General features: G+C 46.2%; 1 protein-coding gene across 1 annotated transcript in view; it reads right to left on the reverse strand.

The window, feature by feature from the left end:
- LOC144668926 (microtubule-associated serine/threonine-protein kinase 1-like) overlaps positions 1–19,627 on the reverse strand; it is a 155,094-nt gene that overhangs the window by 19,539 nt on the left and 115,928 nt on the right. Inside the window, exons 17-22 of the mRNA XM_078531405.1 lie at positions 9,983–10,148; positions 8,570–8,671; positions 3,429–3,551; positions 2,833–2,942; positions 900–1,063; positions 62–330 (exon numbers count right to left, since the gene is read on the reverse strand). Of these exons, the coding sequence (XP_078387531.1) occupies positions 62–330; positions 900–1,063; positions 2,833–2,942; positions 3,429–3,551; positions 8,570–8,671; positions 9,983–10,148 (934 nt within the window). The remainder of the gene's footprint in view (positions 1–61; positions 331–899; positions 1,064–2,832; positions 2,943–3,428; positions 3,552–8,569; positions 8,672–9,982; positions 10,149–19,627) is intronic.

A 19,627-nucleotide genomic window follows, 5' to 3' on the forward strand; every position in this document is an offset into this window, starting at 1 on the left:
TGCCACCAGACCAGCATTAACCATTGCACTGACTGTCCATAAGAGAGCACGCATCCCATACCTGGGAATGTGGGACTGTTACCGGTATTTCCCGCAGTGACGGCACACTGTCCTTCTATATCTTTCTGCCGTGGCTCCGACTGGCTGGCCTGATCCTGGACTGGCGTCACCGTCTGCACTTCCTGGTGTTTGTGCGTCACCTCCGTGTCGTCCTCCAGAGGCGTGGCAAACTTGTGAGTGTCCATGAGCGCGGAGAACCTGCGACGGACGGTGAGAGGCGGGCTGGAGTCACTCTCACCGTAAGAGGACTCAGAGGCAGAGAGGCGCTTCCTGACAACGGCGGAGATCAGAGAAAAGGGAGGAAGTTTCAGAGAAAATGTAAACCTCAGCACCCCAAGGCTGTGTGGCGATCACCTTCCCCTTCTCCCACATGGTCATCCCAAACAATTTCCTAATTCATCCACTTTAAAACGAAAGCTAAATATTGCAATGCATGTCAGGCAGCCTCCCAGTGAACCAAAGAATGAGACATTAGGACAGGTTGGACAAAGTTCTTAGTCAAAGAATTGGCTTTTAAGCAGCATTTTAAAGGGGGAGAGGGAGGTGAAGAGGTTTGGAGAAGAAATCCCAGAGTTTAGGGAATAGGCAGCTGAAGGCACAGTTGCCAATAGTGTGTAATGGAAGTTGGTAATGCACAAAAGGTTAGAGTTGGAGAAGCTTTGAAATCTCGGAGGGTTGCAGGGCAGGAAGATGTTACAAAGGTAGTGAGAGATTTGATATGGCGAAAAGAATTTTAGCAAGGATTAAAGTAGGAGCATGAGTGCATTGGCTAGCATACTTGAAGCTGAGATTTAAGAGGAGAGGAAATGTCAATGCAGCAACATAGCTGCCCTACGTACATCTCTGGTGAGCTTGTCCTCCAGCTCTTGTCCCGGGTGCCGATGGAGCTCAGGCCCTCCATCTTCTCACTCTTTTCCTCCTTATGCTTGTTTAGGTTGCGTCGGGTGACCACTGGGGCTTTCTGCTCCTCATGTTGCGTGAGACGTTCCATACTGCTGTAAACCTGCACACAACACAACCCAGCGTTAGCACAACCACCCCTCACCGCCTCCGGCCACGCATGCAGATGGTGAGGTACGGGAAGGGTACTGGCACCTATCCAACTGTACCCCAATAGCTTCAGCTGAGAAAACTGGAGAGGGAGAAAGGGATTTCTAAACCCACTGGAATGAACATCTCTAAAGCAGGTTATTTGGTCATGATAACAATGCTCTTTGTGGGAGTTTGCTCTGTGCAAATTGGCTGCCACCTTTCCAACATTATAAGAGTAACTAGATCTCAGAAGTACTTTATTGGCTGTAAAGCATTTTGGGTCATGCTGAGGCCATGAAAGGTACTTTATAAATGCAAGCCCCTAAAGACTGCATTTCGGGAAAGTGTATTTCCCTGGTTCCTTATTTTCTGAATATTAACGTCAATGGTCAGAATGTCACAACGCCAAAACATCATGAGCCTTTAATGTAACAAAACATCCCAGGGTGCTTCATAGGGGAGATGTTAGGACAGGTGATCAAAAGCTTGGCTAAGAGGCTAAATTAAAGAGCGTATTTAAGGAGGAGAGTCAGAGAGGCAGAATGGTTTATTTAGGAAGTCAATTCCACAATTCAGGATCTAGGCAGCTGAAAGCATGCCCACCAATGAGGAAAAATTAAAGCTGGAGATTTGCAAGAGGCCAAATTGGAGGAGTGCAGATCTCTCTCAGAGGATTGTGGGGCTGGAGGAGATTACAGAGATAGGGAGGGACGAGGCCAAGGAGGGATTTGGAAACAAGGATGAGAATTTTAAAATTGAGGCACTGGTGGGCTTGGGACCAATGGAGGTCAGTGAGCACAAGGATGCTGGGTGAACGGGTCTTGGCGTGAACGTAGATATGATAGAGTTTTAAAGGAACTTGAGGTTTATGGAGGGCTGCTGATGTAGAGTTTTCCAACGTGCCAGCATGGATGTGACCGGAGTGCTGAAGTGGAATATCTTTCCTTTATTTCCATGTGTTGTGGGTGTGAGGATCAGATCGGGGAGTGGTGGTTTTCCCCTCCACTCTGTGCTATTGTAATACTGGAGACCTGTAGGTGTCACTGTGTGTTCTCGAAACCCCATAGAGGGAAACAGTGGAGAAAGAATGGATGGTAAAGTATGGAGGATAGAACGATGGTCAGTGCACTCAGCCCGTTAACCTTCTCTTTCTAATGCAGCATGTACAACTGCCATCTGAGCTTTTTTGAAAGGAAAGTTTAGGGGAGTACCTCTTATTCAAAATATTCCTCAAATTTACACATTTGGGAAAAAAATTATTGGAAATATACATTTTACAGAACTAACATTTTCTATTTTTTTTAGCCATTTTTTGTCTCTTTCTTTCTGGAGGAGGTCCAGTGACCTCTTGGCCAGGATAAAAACAAAAAGCTAAAAGCTACTGCGGATGCTGGAAATCCAAAACAAAATAAAAACAGAATTACCTGGAAAAACTCAGCAAGTCTAGCAGCATCGGCGGAGAAGAGAAACGTTGACTGATTTCTTCTCCGCCGATGCTGCTAGACTTGCTGAGTTCTTGGCCAGGAATGGTGGTTTACATGTTGCCAGGCTCTTGTCCTGTCTGAGGTTGAACCTTCATTGAAATCAATGAGTGGAGTAGTTTCGGGAGCCAGTCTATAAAGTGCTAACCAGACCTATTACTGCTGTGGACAATGTCACACACCCACCGCTTTGAAATCCTGGCCACAACAACAATCGGTTTTCAGGGAAGGGCAGAGCGATTTATGTTCTCAGAGGTACCTTAATAAATCGAGGTGAGCAGGAGGAAAACCGTCGAATTTCCACTGGCTCATCTTCGTTGGTGTCATCCTCGTCGTAGGAATTGACATGGTGATATCGATCAGAGCGGGCTGCACAGAGAGAGAGCAGCACCATTTCAGATTTACAGTGAGGGAGTGAAATCCTACTCCTCCCTCCCCCTGCCGCCACCTCAAACCTTGCCCAATGCTCTTCCTGACTGTGGTTTTCCTGGACTACAATCTGCCCACCAGCACCCTAACACTACCCCCCAGACTGCCTCAATTGCTGCTACCCAGACAGGATGCTATGGGGGTCAGTTAATAGTTGGTACAGATTGTCCTCCGAACCTCCCTTCACCCTTGAGAAAGGCTCCTCTCCTGTGCTCTACATCTCTTCAAGCAGCAAGGCCAAGATCAGGCAACTCAGTGGAGCAAACAATCAATGGGCGCAGTCTCTTCTACTCTGCTGGGAACTATGGAATCTCATAACTTTGAGTCCCATACAATTGAGTTTGTATAAAGGGACCTTAAATCCCGGTCACCGACAGTCATGCCACACCCCCAACTAAAGGCCTTGCTTAGTAGAAAAACACTTGCTGTCAAAGTAACTGGTGTCTTCTTCTGACTCCAGATGGGGAATGAATTCCGCCTTCTGGCGCAGCAAGCTGTTCCAGTCCAGGTCTTTGAAGAAACCATGTTGCTTAACTTCATAGGTGCCTCCTACAGAGAGAAGAGAATCGAGATTAGGATAACACAAGCTTTGAAATGTCCAGGAGGTTTTGGTATTTAGATATGGTCAGAGTTTCGGGGGCCTCAAAGTTTATGGAGGGCTGCTGCTGCAGTTTCCTAATGGGCTGGCATGGGTGTGTCAGGAGCGCTGGAGTGAAATATCGTTCCTTCATTTCCATATATAATGGGTATGAGAATCAGAAAAATCAGAAAGAATAGGAAACTAATCATGCATGACAATGGCTACCATTCTAGAATCACTAATGGTGCCTTGATTGTGAGACATCTGCAGATCCAGGATGATTTGAAGGAACAGCAACAGGGATGACTCCTGCGGGACCCCTTTCAAAATCTAGCTAAATCCAAATACAACAGAGCATATGCTGGGTCAACCAGAATTAATATTGAATGCACCCTGAGTAGACTGAAGCAAAGATTCAGCTTACATGCACACATTAAGTGGGGATATTAGGGCCACTTTATGAATTGGTACTCCCAGCTGATTCAGACAATGTGCTCCATAACTTACAGTACTTTTTATGTACATTTGGAAGCAATCTTGTATAAGGCCTTTTACTTCAAACTCGAGAGAGAACTGTCACCAGCTTATTGAGGTCACAAACATAAATGGTTTTTCAATTTTGTTTGTCGATGGGAGGCCACTAACAACTTCAAAAGCAGGGCACTAACCTCCTCCCCTGGAGTGTAGCATTTCTCCGACATTAAACATCTAGCAGCTTTTAGCTCATTAAGATAATAGTCACTGCCAGATAAATGTGTCACTGATTTTGCTGAAACGCTCGAGTCAGGGCTATGCTTCCATCTCAATTGCCATTAACGTAAAAATTGCCAATTTGAACTTCTTTGTGCCTCAGCCTCCTTAATAACATCTCAGCAATTCAGACTTAACAGCACGCACTTAACACAATCTACATTGCAACAAAAGTGATTAGATTTCAAAATTGTGCTGAGCTCGTCCAATAAACTTGGCAGTGGATGGACCTGATTTAATGTGCCGAGCATTACAAAGAGGACAATTATCAAAATGTATAATGCTTGCATCAGAAATATTATGAAATAACAGCGAACAGTGAGTGGAAACTGCCTGAAATGGGAGTGAATGGAAAAGTTTGGCTCATTAGCTCAGTATACAACCACAGTGAATAGAAGAGATTGACCCATTAGCCCACTATACAACCACAATGAATGGAAAAGCTTGCGCTTGTCTGGGACGGGAGCCAAACGAGACACAGTTTGGTCCACTGATGCTGTGTACAAATGGAACGGTTGGCAAATACCTTGACTTTGGAACACTGGCATTTATGCAGTGGGATGAATTGGAAAGAATTTGAAGCATTGGCATTGCCTTCAGAGAGAATTAATGGGAAAGGTACATTACATCAACATTGTGTATAACAGAAGTTAATTAAAAAGGGTCTGAAATGTAACTGGACCAGCCTTATGGCTGTGGCTACAAAAGTAGGTCAGATTGGGATTTCTGAGGCAAGTAACTCACTACCTAATGTCCCCAAGCCTGTCCAGCATCTACAAGGCACAAGTCAGGAGTGTGATGGAATACTGTCCACTCACTTCAACAACACTCAAGAAGCTCAACGCCATTCAGGACAAAGCAATTAAACATTTACTCCCTTCACCAATGGTGCAAGTGGCAGCTGTGTGTACCATCAACAAGGTGCACTGCAACTGTGTCTCATTTGACTCCCATTCCATACAATCACAAGGTCCAAAACCTTTTCCATTCACTGTGGTTGTATAGTGTGCTAATGAGTCAAACCCTTCCATTCACTCCCATTTCAGGCAACTGTTCACTATCATTTCACTGTAGCAACCCACCAAGGTTCCTTCAACAGCTCCTTTAAACAAGTGATGTCTACCACCTAGAAGGACCAGGGCAGTAGATGCATGGGAACATCATTCCTGCAAGTTCCCCTCCAAGTCACACACGATCCTGACTTGGAACTATATCGCTGTTCTTTCACTGTCTCTAGGTCAAAATCCTGGAACTCCTTCCCGAACAGCAAAGTGGCTGTACCTACGCCATGTGGACTGCAGCAGTTCAAGAAGGCAGCTCACCACCACCTTCTCAAGGGCAATTAGGATGAGCAATGAGATACATCACTGGAACCCTCAAGTCAGCCCCAACCTGGCTACCCATGCTGGCATACATCGCTCCCCCTTCCCACCCATCTGCTGCAATGCAGCAACCCTCCATGAAGCTCTGAATCAAGGAAAACAAACGCCTCCACATCCATCAGGACCTCACCAACATCCCTCACCACTGCTTGAAGTCACGTAAGCCCTTTTGGACCCCTGCACACAACCTCAAAGAATGTGATTTCAATCTTGAAGAAGCTTGGAAAATGAATGCTCCTCACAAGAAGTCACAAACAAACACCTCATGAAAGATCTGACACAGAAGGTCCCTGCTTTCGACCTTCTGCAAAGCTCATGGACTTCCCTAAACCGTATCCGTACAAACCATGGCAGATGTGGATACCTGATGTACAAATGGAAAATTAAAAACTCTCCTGTGTGCAACTGTGGTCACCCAGAACAGATCATGGAACACATAATGACTCAATACCTGACTCATAAATACGAAGAGGTATTACAGCGATACACAACACCACTCCTGATGTAATATCCTGGCTTGACCATCTTGATGTAAAATTATAGTTGTTGCACTATATCCAGCCATAAGAATGAAGAAGAAGGATCAGCAATGAATTCTGGTCTTGCCAGTGACATCCATATCCCAGAAATTTTTTAAAATGGTATTTTACATAATGGGAAAAAAAATATTTAAAAAAGGAAGACTTGCATTTATAAAGCGCCTTTCACAATCAGCGGACATCTTAAAGTGCTTTACAGCCAACGACATCATTTTGAAGAGTTGCAGTGTTGCAATATAGGAAACACAGCATCCAATTTGCACACAGCAAACTCCCACAAACAGTAATTCCAAAATGATCAGATTATCTGTTTTTGTGATGTTGATTGAAGGATAAGTATCGGCCAGGAGCACTCCCCTGCCCCTCTTCAAAATAGTGGCATGGGATCTTTTACATCCAACTGAACAGGCAGATGGCATCTCGGTTTAACATCTCATCGAAAAGACAGCACCTCCGAAAGTGCAGCACTCCCTCAGTACTGCATGAAGTGTCAGCCTAGATTTTTGAGCTGAAGCCCTGGAGCGGGACTTGAATCCAAGATCTTGTGACTCAGAAGTGAAAGTACTACCAACTGAGCGAAAAGCTGACAAATTGGAAGTACACTGGTACATGGGGGTACATGGGAGTAAATGGAAAGGATACAGTACAGTAACATTGTATAGAATGGAAAGGATCTGGTACATCAGCATTGTATATACAGGGTTGAATTGGGTAAATGTCTCATGTTGACGTTACATACAATGGGAATAAATGGTTTTATTTAGACAGGTCATAAAGATGGCTGGTGTTGGAAGTCACCTTGGCACCTAAGGCACCTGGTTGGGGTTGAGTAGTAATTTTAGCAGCAACAACAATGACCGCTTATATTTATACAGTGTGTTTAGCATAGAAAATCTACCCAAGGAGATTCACAGGAGCATAAAGCAGACAAAAGTCAGCAAGTCAAAGAATGAGATATTAGGAAGTCGAGGGAGCTTTAGAAATATAGAAAATGAGACCAGAAGTAGGCCATTCGGCACTCTGAGCCTGCTCCGCCATTCATTATGATCATGGCTGATCATCCAACTCAATAGCCTGCTCCCGCTTTCTCCCCATATCCTTTGCTCCCTTTCACCCCAAGAGCTATATCTAACTCCTTCTTGAAAACATACAATGTTTTGGGCTCAACTACTTTCTGTGGTAGCGAATTCCACAGGCTCACCACTCTCTGGGTGAAGAAATTTCTCCTCATCTCAGTCCTAAATGGTCTACCTGGTATCCTCAGACTGTGACCCCTGGTTCTGGACTCCCCCTCCATCGGGAACATCCTTCCTGCATCTACCCTGTCTAGCCCTGTTAGAATTTTATAGGTTTCTATGAGATCCTCTCTCATTCTTCTGAACTCCAGTGAATATAATTCTAACCGACTCAATCTCTCCTCATATGTCAGTCCCGCCATCCCAGGAATCAGTCTGGTAAACCTTCGCTGCACTCCCTCTAATAGCAAAAAGAGCATCCTTCCTCAGATAAGGAGACCAAAACTGCACACACTGTTCCAGGTGTGGTCTCACCAAGGCCCTGTACAATTGCAGCAAGACATCCTGCTCCTGTACTCAAATCCTCTCGCTATACATACCATTTTACTCTTCATACCATTTTACTCTTCTAGGACCTGAACTGGAAGTGTTTAAGCCTGAAACAGGAATGTATTTCATTCCCTGTCAAAGGCAACCTCTTTCTTGTTGAACACACCAAAAAAATGTTTTTAAAAAGTTATATTAAGAACATTATAGGACAGACATTTTACTAATGTATCAACATTCAGTCGAGGGCTAATTGGACGAAAGTTTAGGTTTATGTCCTGGCTACAAACCTACATAGGCTATAGGCTAAATTATGTTTAAAAAATGCCTTGAATTGTCAGTTTTATCAGTGAGAGGTCAGAGTGCCTGTGTACAAGTGGTGAATCAACAGTGTGTCACCCCATTCCTTTATGAAATGTTAGCGAGTATTTCAATATACATCAGGGTAAAAGTCTTTCTACATTAAAACAGTGACTACATTTCAAAAGTACTTCGATGGCTGTAAAGTGCTTTGGAACATCCTGAGGTTATGAAAGACCCTATATAAACACAAGTTCTTTCTGATGTTAAAGTAACGCAGAGAGCAATTTGGAATGGTCATGTTAAGCGCCTGTGCAAGCATAACTAGTTAGTCATCATTTCCAAATTGGATTTCCAACTAAGGATAACGACAGACCCAAGAGGCAGAAGAATAATGAGAGCAAGGAAAGGTCCTATCCCATACAATGACCCCACTCGAGGTGCGATTGCCTACCTGTCCCCAGCCTGTCCAATGGGTTTGGCTGCAGGAGGCAGGAAATGAGGTGTTGAGCATCCGCTGGGAGAGCCTCATCACCATCAGGCCACATAATATCATCTGGAAACAAAAGGCAACATAAGAAACTGGAAACATATGGGGTTTGCCACTAATGGTCCTTTATACTTTTTGTTAAAACTTTGTTGACTATTTCCTCCAAATCCCAATTGCAGCCTCTCATTTGAATAAAATGCCGGTGCTCTAATTTCTATTCAACAGTTGTCCTTTTCTGCAACGAGTGGTTTGTCTGGAACTTTAGTTAATACAACGGTAGAGGTATCATAGACCTCTCCTTTTGTTCTTACCTCCCCTCACCCACACTTTCCCTGCCTCCTGTACCTGTTACATCTCTATTTTTTTCCAATTCTGATGGAAGGTCATCAACCTGAAATGTTGACTCTTGTTTCTCCACAGATACTGCCAAACCTACTGAGTATTTCCAGCACTTTCTCTTTTATTTCAGATTTTCAACATCTACAGTTATTTTACTTCAGGATAAGAGGTATCCTCTTTCCCAGGAGTTTCTAAAGCAAAGAGTAATGGCTTCTCGATGGTGTTCAGTGTATCATGTCACAAGTTTTTTGTCCTACTAACCAGCTGTAGGAGTGGTTCAGGCTCCAAATGATCTTCACAAGCTTTGACCTGAAAGTTAACTGTTGAAAAGTACCTGGAGCATTACCCTTTCAAATGGGCAATACCTTGACTCTAAGCTGGTTTACAGATCAGCAGGGACTTGGCACAATGGATTCTGATGTAATTAGCCTTTGAGCCTTGGTGACAATGCTTGGAACTGATCTTTAGTTTGTGAAATAAATTTGGGAATGAGTTTATTGGGATCAGGTGTCACAAGAAACCCCTATAGCAGGACCTTCAAAACAACACAGCTTATTTACTGATAGACCCAGTAACTCTTCTTTCAAATATAAAATGTTAAAAATCTGGATAGTTAGGTCAGGAATAATTAACACATTTACAGACAGGCATTTTATCTTTACACCTTAGAGCAGGAATGTCCAAATATTTTTGCCTTCATGCCCGCAGACATACAGGGGCCAATTATAAAAGTTCATGTTCCCTTTGATTTGTACACATCCCTGGGCAGTAAGAAATTTTGGTATTCTGATTTCGGGTTTATTCATTATTGAGGCAACAATGCCAAGAACAATCCAAATCTTCCACCCATCAAAATTCAAACCAATTGAGAAACAAGCACAATTAAGTATGGAGTTGTTTGGACTTCAAGAGCCAGATTATAGCCAGGGTCCATAGGTTGCCTGACCATAGTTTGAACATTGCTGCCCTAGAGCATACAACGTAACATGAACACCAACATCGAGTGGGTCACACCATTCAGCTGGATTCCAAACCTACCACTGATGACTTGGCCAAACAATTCCTCAGGAGTGTCACCAAAGAAGGGGACGCACCCCACCAGGAATTCATATAGTATAATGCCCATTGCCCACCAGTCGACTGGCTTCCCATATCCCTGTCGCACGATTACCTCGGGGGCAATGTACTCAGGAGTTCCACAAACCTGCAACAAACAATGTCAGGATATTTTGAAGTCAGCTACTTTTCACTTCTCATGCATTATCCCCAACCCCCGCCTCGCCTCACCCTACATTGGTAACTGTGCTTTCAGCCACAAGGACCACTCTCTGAAGTTCTTTCTCTAAAATAACATCCACAGCCCTTAAGTCCCCAGGGCTAGATGGGATCTACCCCAGAGTACTGAGGGAGGCAAGGGAGGAGATTGCTGAGGCCTTGACAGAAATCTTTGTATCCTCACTGGCTACGGGTGAGGTCCCAGAGGACTGGAGAATGGCCAATGTTGTTCCATTGTTTAAGAAGGGTAGCAGGGATAATCCAGGAAATTACAGGCTGGTGAGCCTTATGTCAGTGGTAGGGAAATTATTGGAGAAGATTCTTTGTGACAGGATTTACTACCATTTGGAAGCAAATGGGCGTATTAGTGAGAGGCAGCATGGTTTTGTGAAGGGGAGGTCGTGTCTCACTAACTTGATCGAGTTTTTCGAGGAAGTGACAAAGATGATCAACGATGGAAGGGCAGTGGATGTTATATACATGGATTTCAGTAAGGCCTTTGACAAGATCCCTCATGGCAGACTGGTACAGAAGGTAAAGTCGCATGGGATCAGAGGTGAGCTGGCAGGATGGATACAGAATTGGCTTGGTCATAGAAGAGAAAGGGTAGCAGTGGAAGGGTGCTTTTCTGAATGGAGAGCTGTGACTAGTGGAGTTCCGCAGGGATCAGTGCTGGGACCTTTGCTGTTTGTGGTATACATAAATGATTTGAAGGAAAATGTAACTAGGCTAATTAGTAAGTTTGCAGACGACACTAAGGTTGGAGGAGTTGCAGATAGTGAAGAGGATTGTCAAAGGATACAACGGGATATAGATTGGTTGGCGACTTGGGCGGAGAAATGGCAGATGGAGTTTAATCCAGACAAATGCGAGGTAATGCATTTTGGAAGGTCTAATACAGGCAGGAATTATACAGTAAATGGCAGAACCCTTAAGTGCATCGACGGGCAGAGGGATCTGGGTGTACAGGTCCACAGGTCACCTAAAGTGGCAACGCAGGTGGATAAGGTAGTCAGGAAGGCATATGGCATGCTTGCCTTCATTGGCAGGGATATTGAGTATAAAAGCTGGGAAGTCATGCTGCAGCTATATAGAACCTTGGTTAGGCCACACTTGGAATATTGCGTGCAATTCTGGTCACCACATTACCAGAAGGATATGGAGGCATTGGAGAGGGTGCAGAGGAGGTTTACCAGGATGCTGCCTGGTCAGGAGGTTATTAGCTATGAGGAGAGGTTGGAGAAACTCGGATTGTTCTCACTAGAGCGACGGAGATTGAGGGGCGACTTGATAGAAGTTTACAAAATTATGAGTGGCATGGACAGAGTAGATAGTCAGAAGCTTTTTCCCAGGGTGGAAGAGTCAATTACTAGGGGACATAGATTTAAGGTGAGAGGAGAAAACTTTACAGGAGATGTGCGGGGCAAGTTTTTTATGCAGAGGGTAGTGAGTGTCTGGAATTCGCTGCCAGAGCGGGTGGTGGAAGCAGGTACGATAGTGGTGTTTAAGAGGCAGCTTGACAAATACATGAATCGGATGGGATTAGAGGGATACGGACCCCGGAAGTGCAAAATGTTTTAGTTGACGGGCAATATGATCGGCGCAGGCTTGGAGGGCCGAAGGGCCTGTTCCTGTGCTGTACTTTTCTTTGTTCTTTGTTCTAAACCCCTTCTGCCTTTAGTTAGAAAAGAGAGATAGCTTAAGTAAGTCATATGTGTATTTGGATGTGTTAGGAATAAGGTATATCTTTAAGTTTAAGTTCAATTTATTTTTTTTCTATTTGTAGGTTAAAAGATCTAGCGCAGAATTTTGCCGCCTGCGATCGTGGCCTGACCGCGATTTCATGCTGGCGGGCCAATTAAAGCCCACCCAAAGCGAAACACGGCTCGTCAATGGCCGGGAAGGGCCGAGCAGGTGTGGGGGCTTGTCGGCCACCGGGTCCAACAGCGACCCGGAAGCCTGTTTAAAAACGGCCCAGGCAGCCCCAGACTGGCTGCCAGGGAAGGGCGCCTATCAGCCGTTGCAAGGATGGACTCGAGTGCAGCAACAAATGCCAGGCAGGAGGGCAGGTCGGGTGGCCACTCAGCCACCCGATTTTCCGACGAGTGCCTCGCTGCCCTCTTGGAGGAGGCGGCTGCCAGAAGGGACACCCTTGCCCCCAGAGGTGGGAAGAGGCGGCCACCACACCTCACAAAGATGGTATGGGAGGGGGTAGCAGCCTGGGTGAGCAGCCATGATGTGGTGCGGCACACCTAGGTGCAGTGCCGGAAACGCTTCAATGACCTGCTCTGCTTAGGAAGGATTAGTACCGTGTTGGCATGGGTAAGCGTGTTCAATTGTTTTGGGCCGGCCGTCCCCCGGTGGACCTCAGGGGTGCCAGTGTCTGAGTGCCAACTGTCAATCACTCCGGTGCTGGCCAAAGGGGTGAGCCCTGGCTGCTTGGACTGAGTGCCTTGTGCCTTGAGGACCACGACTTGAATGCGCCATGCAAGGTGTTCCCCAGCTGGGATTGGCCAGGCTGCAATGGCGCTGCGGGTAGAGAGTGGACTAATCGATGCTCCTCTGTCCTTTCAGCAGAAGACATCCCATAACAATATTGAGGGGTCGCGGACTGGTGGAGGACCCCCACATCTCCTCATCCTCTCCTGAGGCCTTGGAGGGGCACACTGCACCTCGGTCAAGCGGCCGCGGTGAGGCTGGGGTGTCAGATGAAGGTAAGAGTACAATGTGCTGAGGTGAGAATTTCAGCTTGTGCAACCATTCTAGTGTAGCCTCTTCATTGATGTGAGCCTTGAACCTGGAGTCCCCATTGATAATTGAAAGACAAGGGCACCATGATGCAGATCTCTGTTGTCTCACTAGGGTGCCTGGCATGCACAGACAGTGTGATGACTTTAACTAATGACATGTCCTTCTTCTCCCTTTTAGGCTCGCAATAGGCGTTCGTTCTCTGGGCCCTGAAGGGCCACCCTGACCCCAGAGGACCACCTTGCTCCCCAAGCACCTACGTCATACCCACTCTCTGAACCAGGCACCAGCGCAGATACCAGCACCTCGGTGGGCATTAGTTTGGCAACAAGTATCTCGGTGCATATTGGTGAGGGCGCTTCACACTCGCTTGAGGAGCAGGCGGAGGCAGAGAGTGCCCAGGGTGCCGGCAGTCGGAGGACTGCTGGAGACTAGGACGATGCTCACTCAAAGGCTGATGATGGGCCTCTGGAGTCGTCCATTAGGCAGCAGATGCTGGACGTCCACTGGTGTGTGTGGGAGGATCTGGTGGAGATCCAAGAGGGTATATGTGCCTTGGTCTCCGTTGTGGAGTCCCTGCGGAGCTTGAGCACTATGTTGACCCTCATGGCTGAGCGCAATGCCTCCTCCATGGAGTGAGTGGCAACTCTCATGGAGAGGCTACTTCAGGAACAGAATCAGGGGTTCCTGGGGTTGCGCTCAGACCTGCAAGCCCTCACACAGCCACTAACCTCAGCTGGTCAGTGTCCATGTGTGAGATGGATGGGGCATCCAGAATCCAAGTTAGGTACCTGTCCATTAATGGCGAGCAGGGAAGTCCACAGTGACTTCACATTGGCGCACAAGCTGCCTGTCGTCTCTGTGGGCTCCTCTCAAGGTCCTCTGGATGATGGTAGCAGCTCCTCTGCCCCTCTGCCAGTGACCGTGGCATCTGATGAGGCTGCAACGACTGGAGTGATGCCAGCCATGGCACTGGCCACTCCCTCCCAGGCAGGGCCAGCACCGGCTCCACTAGCCAGAGGATGACCGCTAAGGTCATCAAGGCCAACAGGACAGCACAGTCAGCAGGTTGTCTCCAATGCCAGTTCCAGTGAGGGGGTAGCTCAAAGACATAGCACCCATAACATAAGTTTACAGCGCCTTAGGCACAAGAGGAACTGGTCACGGGTGATCTTTTGTACCCCCGTTTTGTTTTTCTTTTTTTTAATGGTGTGACTGTCAACACCGGTTTTCTTCCATTCAAGACTATGTGAGTTCCAACATAAAATTACATTTGCTTTTGTGTTATTGGCCTGAGTATGCTTCATTTATTTTGTAGCCACAGGGTAGGCCAGTACGTAATGCTGGACGTGGGTGGCTCGAAACTTTATTGCACAGGCACTGAGTGTATCTCGGGGGCAAAGTTCTCCTCATTGTGCTCCTCTTCTGACTCACTACTGGATTCATCCTCTGTGGCCTGTGCAGCTGCATCAAGATCCTCTTCCTCCAGTGGGTCCCCCCTTGCCAGTGCCAGATTGTGGAGAGCGCAGCATGCAACCACAATCAGTGACACCCACTCTAGGGGGTATTGCAGTGCGCCCCCTGAATGGTCCAGGCATTGGAAGCGCATCCTGAGAAGACCTATGGTCCTCTCTGTCACTGCCCTTGTGGAGACATGGCTCCTGTTGTACCGCTGCTCCGCCTCTGTTCTTGGGTGGCGGAGAGGCGTCATGAGCCACCTTTTCAAGGGATAGCGTTTGTCACCCAGCAGCCATCCATCCAGTCAGGCTAGAGCACTGAAGAGCCCTGGCACCTGGAAGTGTCTGAGGATCTACGCGTCATGGGAGCTGCCAGGGTACCTTGCACAGACTTGCAGAACCTGCATCCCGTGGTCACACGCTATCTGCACGTTCATGGAGTAGAATCCCTTCCTGTTGACGAAGGCATCCGGCTGACCCGCTTGGCACCTTGATGGCCACATGTGTGCAGTAGATGGCAACCTGGACGCGGTGGAGCCCAGTAATTGCTGCAAAGCCTTTGGCTCGCTCAGCCTGGCTGGCCTCGTCCATATGGAAATGAAGAAAAGTCAATACTCACCTGAACAAGCTTCTGTCACCAGCTTGACGCAACTGTGGACAGCTGATTGGGAGACTCCACAAAGATCCCCCACCGAGCCCTGGAAAGAGACAGAGGCATAGAAGTTGAGGGCCACTGTGACCTTCAGGGTCACTGGCATGGGGTGTCCACCCACACAGTCGGAGCTGATCTCAGGCCTGATCATCTGGCAAATGGAGGTCATGGTCTCCCTTGAGAGGCAGAGCCTCCTTCGGCATTGCACTTCGGACATATTGAGGTAGCTGCATCGCCACCTGTAAACCCTGGCAGCAGGATAGTGGCGTCTTCCGCAGCTTCTTCCACCCTGGACTTCCTGCTGGCCCTGCGCCCCTTGTGGCTGCGCCTCTCCTCCAACAGGTCCCTCCCCTGGAAGCTGCATAGGGACACCTGGTCTCCTCTCCCTTCTGCCTCTCTGTTCCTCAGAGGAGGAGGTGCTGCCAGTGGAGAGCACAATCCCCATTACCAGGGTAAGGGAAGGCTATCTGATACCTGGAAGGGTTTACACAGTCCAAATCCTCAGGGGGCCTGGAAGACACCAATGAGTCCAGAAATGGAACCTGGAAATGCTAAGAATGAAGTCCCAATTGGAGATTAAGCTGACAAGTAACAATAAGCTATCAGCAGCAAGTTATCTCCAAAACTCCTCATTACTCACATTGACAATGCTGCTGACCTTTCTTATCCCGCCCACGGATGAGGTTTTGCAAATTGCAGTCTGCCCGCCTGCCAGTTTTGTTTGTGCGACGAATGAAAAATTGCCTGGGCAACATTAAATCGCTGTCAGTTGGGTTGTCAAGGGCCTTGACAGGCCTGTTAATTAATGGCGGGCGCAGCTCTGACTTCTGCGCGTGCCCGCCGAGTGAAATATCGCGCGTCATTTTAGGCTCGAGTGGGTCGGGCATGCGCCCGCCTGGTCAGTGAAAAATTCTGCCCCTAGTTTCATTTTTGAGTGGAAACATCAGGTCTAAAGCTCTGTTTGTATATCTGCATTTTTATTGAGATTTTTACGATTCTTGAGGGAGAGTTAAAGCTAACAAGAGTAGAGAAAAAACTGTGCTGTTGCCTAGTAACAGGGGTCCAGAGAGGGAGCCTCCACCCCCCCCGCCCACCAGACATAGCCACGCACACACAAACTCAGATAACGCCACACACACACACACACACACACAGATAGACACAGACACAGAGCAGTTTGTGTTCAGTTGAAAGCAGTTTGAGTTCAGCTGCCAGAGACCGGACATAGCAAGTCCCAAACTGAAGTTGAAGCCAGGATTCCACAGAGACTGGATACTGGGAGAGGGAACTGCAGAGAGAGCAGGTTTCCGAAAAGAACCGAAAGGTCCCAAGGCCAAGGAGTGAGACAGAAAGGAAGGGTCCCAAAAGGATAGTCTAGTTCAAAGGACAAGGACAAACATCTGGAAAACTTTCTGTTCTGTGGAAGTGAAAGAAAGCAGGGAGCAGAGAGGAGGGCTCCAAGCTTCAGGCTTAAAGAGAAGAGAGCTTGCAAGAAGCAGATTTAAACCGAGAGGCCAGAAGGTCCAAAGAAACAGCTGAAGGTCTGTAACTCTTTACTATGAGCCTTTGAGAGTGAGTGTGCGGGAGGAGAGTTTGAAACTCTGGAGATGGACCCTTGCAGAAAGTGTCTGCGAGAAGTATCAAGTATTGTTTGGGAGATAATTCCAAAGCGAGTTCATGGAGAGTGGAGATTAGAAACCCTCGTGTGATAGACGGAGTTCACTGAGACTGGTCAGTGTTGCAAGCTTCGGGGGGAGAGGGGGGAGAGGGGTGGGGGGGGGTGGTGGAGAGTTGAGGAGAGATCCATAGCATTTGTCTGGGGTGGCATCTGTCCCTTGGTTTCAGTGTCTGACCACAAGTTGGCCTATTGGTTTACTTACTGTGAGCATTAGAGTACAAAATAGCTTTTGTAACTTGTTTTATCCTTACAAATCTGTATATATCTGTAAAGGTATAGTTGTGGGTGAAGGAGTATTGTAATATAGTTCATCTTTTCTTGTTTAATAAATGTTTTATTCTTTTGTTAAAAGTCCATCAGCTGACTTCTGTGACTCTGTTCAGTAGTCACTCTCCATGTATCTAAATAAAAAATAAAAGATAGGATCGATCAAGCCAGTTTTCACCCTGGGATTTAACTTGTCCAGTAGTAACATCAGCTGGGATCATAACATTTTCCACCTCACTCTCCTCCATTAAGACCCTCCTTACTCAGTTGGCCAAGCTTTTGGTTACATTTCCTAATCTCTCCTATAGTTTAGTGTCCATTTTTCTCACATGTTTGTGAAGTGCCTTGGGACGTAGTTCTACACTAAAAGCAACTTGTAATTCCTTTTAGTAGACAAACAACACAACTGAAGGTTTTACTAGGATATCAGCTAAAATAGTGTATTTAATTCCTGGATTCTTGTTTTCTCAATATGCATTAATTCCCAGCACTTCCCCAGCTTCTAAGATAATTATCTGTGAGTTCATCGACTATGCAGCTAACATAGAAAGATCAGAGTATTTTCTAAATGGTGAAAAGCTAGGAACTGCGGAGGAGTGGAGAGATTTACAGGTCCAGGTACAGAAATAGAAAGAAAGACGTGCATTTACATAGTGTTTTGTCCGACCACCAGATGTCTCAAAGTGCTTCACAGCCAATTAAATGCTTTCGTAATGTAAGAAACGTGGCAGCCAATTTGCACACAACAAACTGCCACAAAAAGCAATGTGATAATAACTTGTTTTTTTGTGGTGTTGATTGGGGAACAAATATTGTCCAGGACAGCAGGGATAACTCCCCTGCTCTTCTCTGAAATAGTGCCATGGGATTACACCCACCCCAGCAGGCATCTGAAGAACAGTACCTCTGACAGCACAGCACCCCTTCAGTACTGTAGTAGAGCATTGGCCTTAGTTTTTGTGCTCAAGGACTGGAGTGGGACTTGAACCGAGAACCTCGTGACTCAGAGGTGACAATGCCACCAACTAATTCACAGCCGATGCTGCAAAAAGTTAAATCAGTATGAACCGGTGGACAGGTACAAAAAATAATTTTAAAATAATTGAGAAAGCTAATGGGACAACAGCATGTTGTTTGGGAACTTAACACCTAGTGATCAGTCTGTTCTTCACTGTTCTTTCACAAAAACATGTGAAAGATCTGTATAAAGTGTAGATAATCTTTTGGTAATACTGTAACCTAATTAATTACCTAATTGTAGCGTGATGCTGTTTTCCATTGCCTCAGTTTCCAATTTTAGCATCTAGTTGAATAATAAACCTGTCATCATTGTGCAAATATTGTTTTGCATTGTAGACAGCAGAATCAGAAAATTAGGAGTTTCATTGGGAAATTTCAGTTAAGGGCCAAGCCCCATAGTGTAGGACAGCACCAAGATTGATAGGAATAGGACAGCAGATGAGGCAAATCAGGAAGTAGGATTTAGGTGACACCACGGTTAGGGTTTGAAAGCCTTTATGACAAAGGGGGTCTTAAAAGAGCTAAGAAGATCCATAGGTTTCAAATCATGGAACAGAAAGAAAGAATATAATGCCTTTCACGACCTTGGGACATCCCAAAGCACTTTACAGCCAATGAATTGCTTTTGAAGTCTAGTTACTGTTGTAAAGTAGGAAATGCGGCACCCTGTTTATGCACAGCAAGCCCCCACAACAGCAATGAGATAAACATAATCTGTTTTGGGTGTTGGTTGAGGAATAAATGTTGGCCAGGACACTGGAGAGAATTCCCTTTGCACTTCTTCAAAATAGAGCCATGAGATCTTTTAGATCCACCGGAGGGGCCAGCAGCACGTCATGCAAAGGCAGCACTTCCAACACTGCAGCACTCCCTCAGTACTAAAGGGGAGTGTCATCCCAGATTCTGTGCCAAAGTCTTTGGGATGTGAACCAACAACCCTCTGATTTAGAGGTGTTAGTGCTATCCACTGAGCCACAGCTAACACCAAAGTAGCACAGAATTAGAGTGGGACATGGCGTAATAAGATTTGATTTCAACGTAGTGAGGATATAGGCGATTAATTATAGATTACAAATCAGTCTATATCTTGAACAGGACATTTAAGTTGGAGGACAGGAAAAAATGTAGAGGACTGGATAAGGCCACACTGATCTATCGGGCCAGTTCCAAAGTTTGCATCTTTAATAGATATAGCTGTGGTACAGAGCCCAGTAGGTTATATGCCAGAATAGGAGACACAGCGAATAATTTTAACTTAACTCGTGGGGTAAAAATTCCACAGGATAGGGGGAAAATCTAGCTTTACACCCGCTGGCTTTGAAAGGGATTAAAATCAGCTGGGTTATAAAACCAGTGCAATACCTGATGCCATCAGTTTCCCAATGAGCGCATGAGATTACAATTGCCCCCCCAGGTATAAGACAATAGCTGAGTGGCAAAGAAATCACTCATGGAGAAGCCATATGTGACAAAGAAGATAGGAAAACACGAAAAAGTTATTTAGCCCATCTATCTCATCATCTGTGGGTGTGCCTATACCACACAGACTGCAGCAGTTCAAGAAGGCAGCACACCACCACCTTCTC

The sequence above is a fragment of the Cetorhinus maximus genome, chromosome 28 (genome assembly GCF_964194155.1).
Source record: "Cetorhinus maximus chromosome 28, sCetMax3.hap1.1, whole genome shotgun sequence".
In the NCBI taxonomy this organism is placed as follows: domain Eukaryota; kingdom Metazoa; phylum Chordata; class Chondrichthyes; order Lamniformes; family Cetorhinidae; genus Cetorhinus; species Cetorhinus maximus.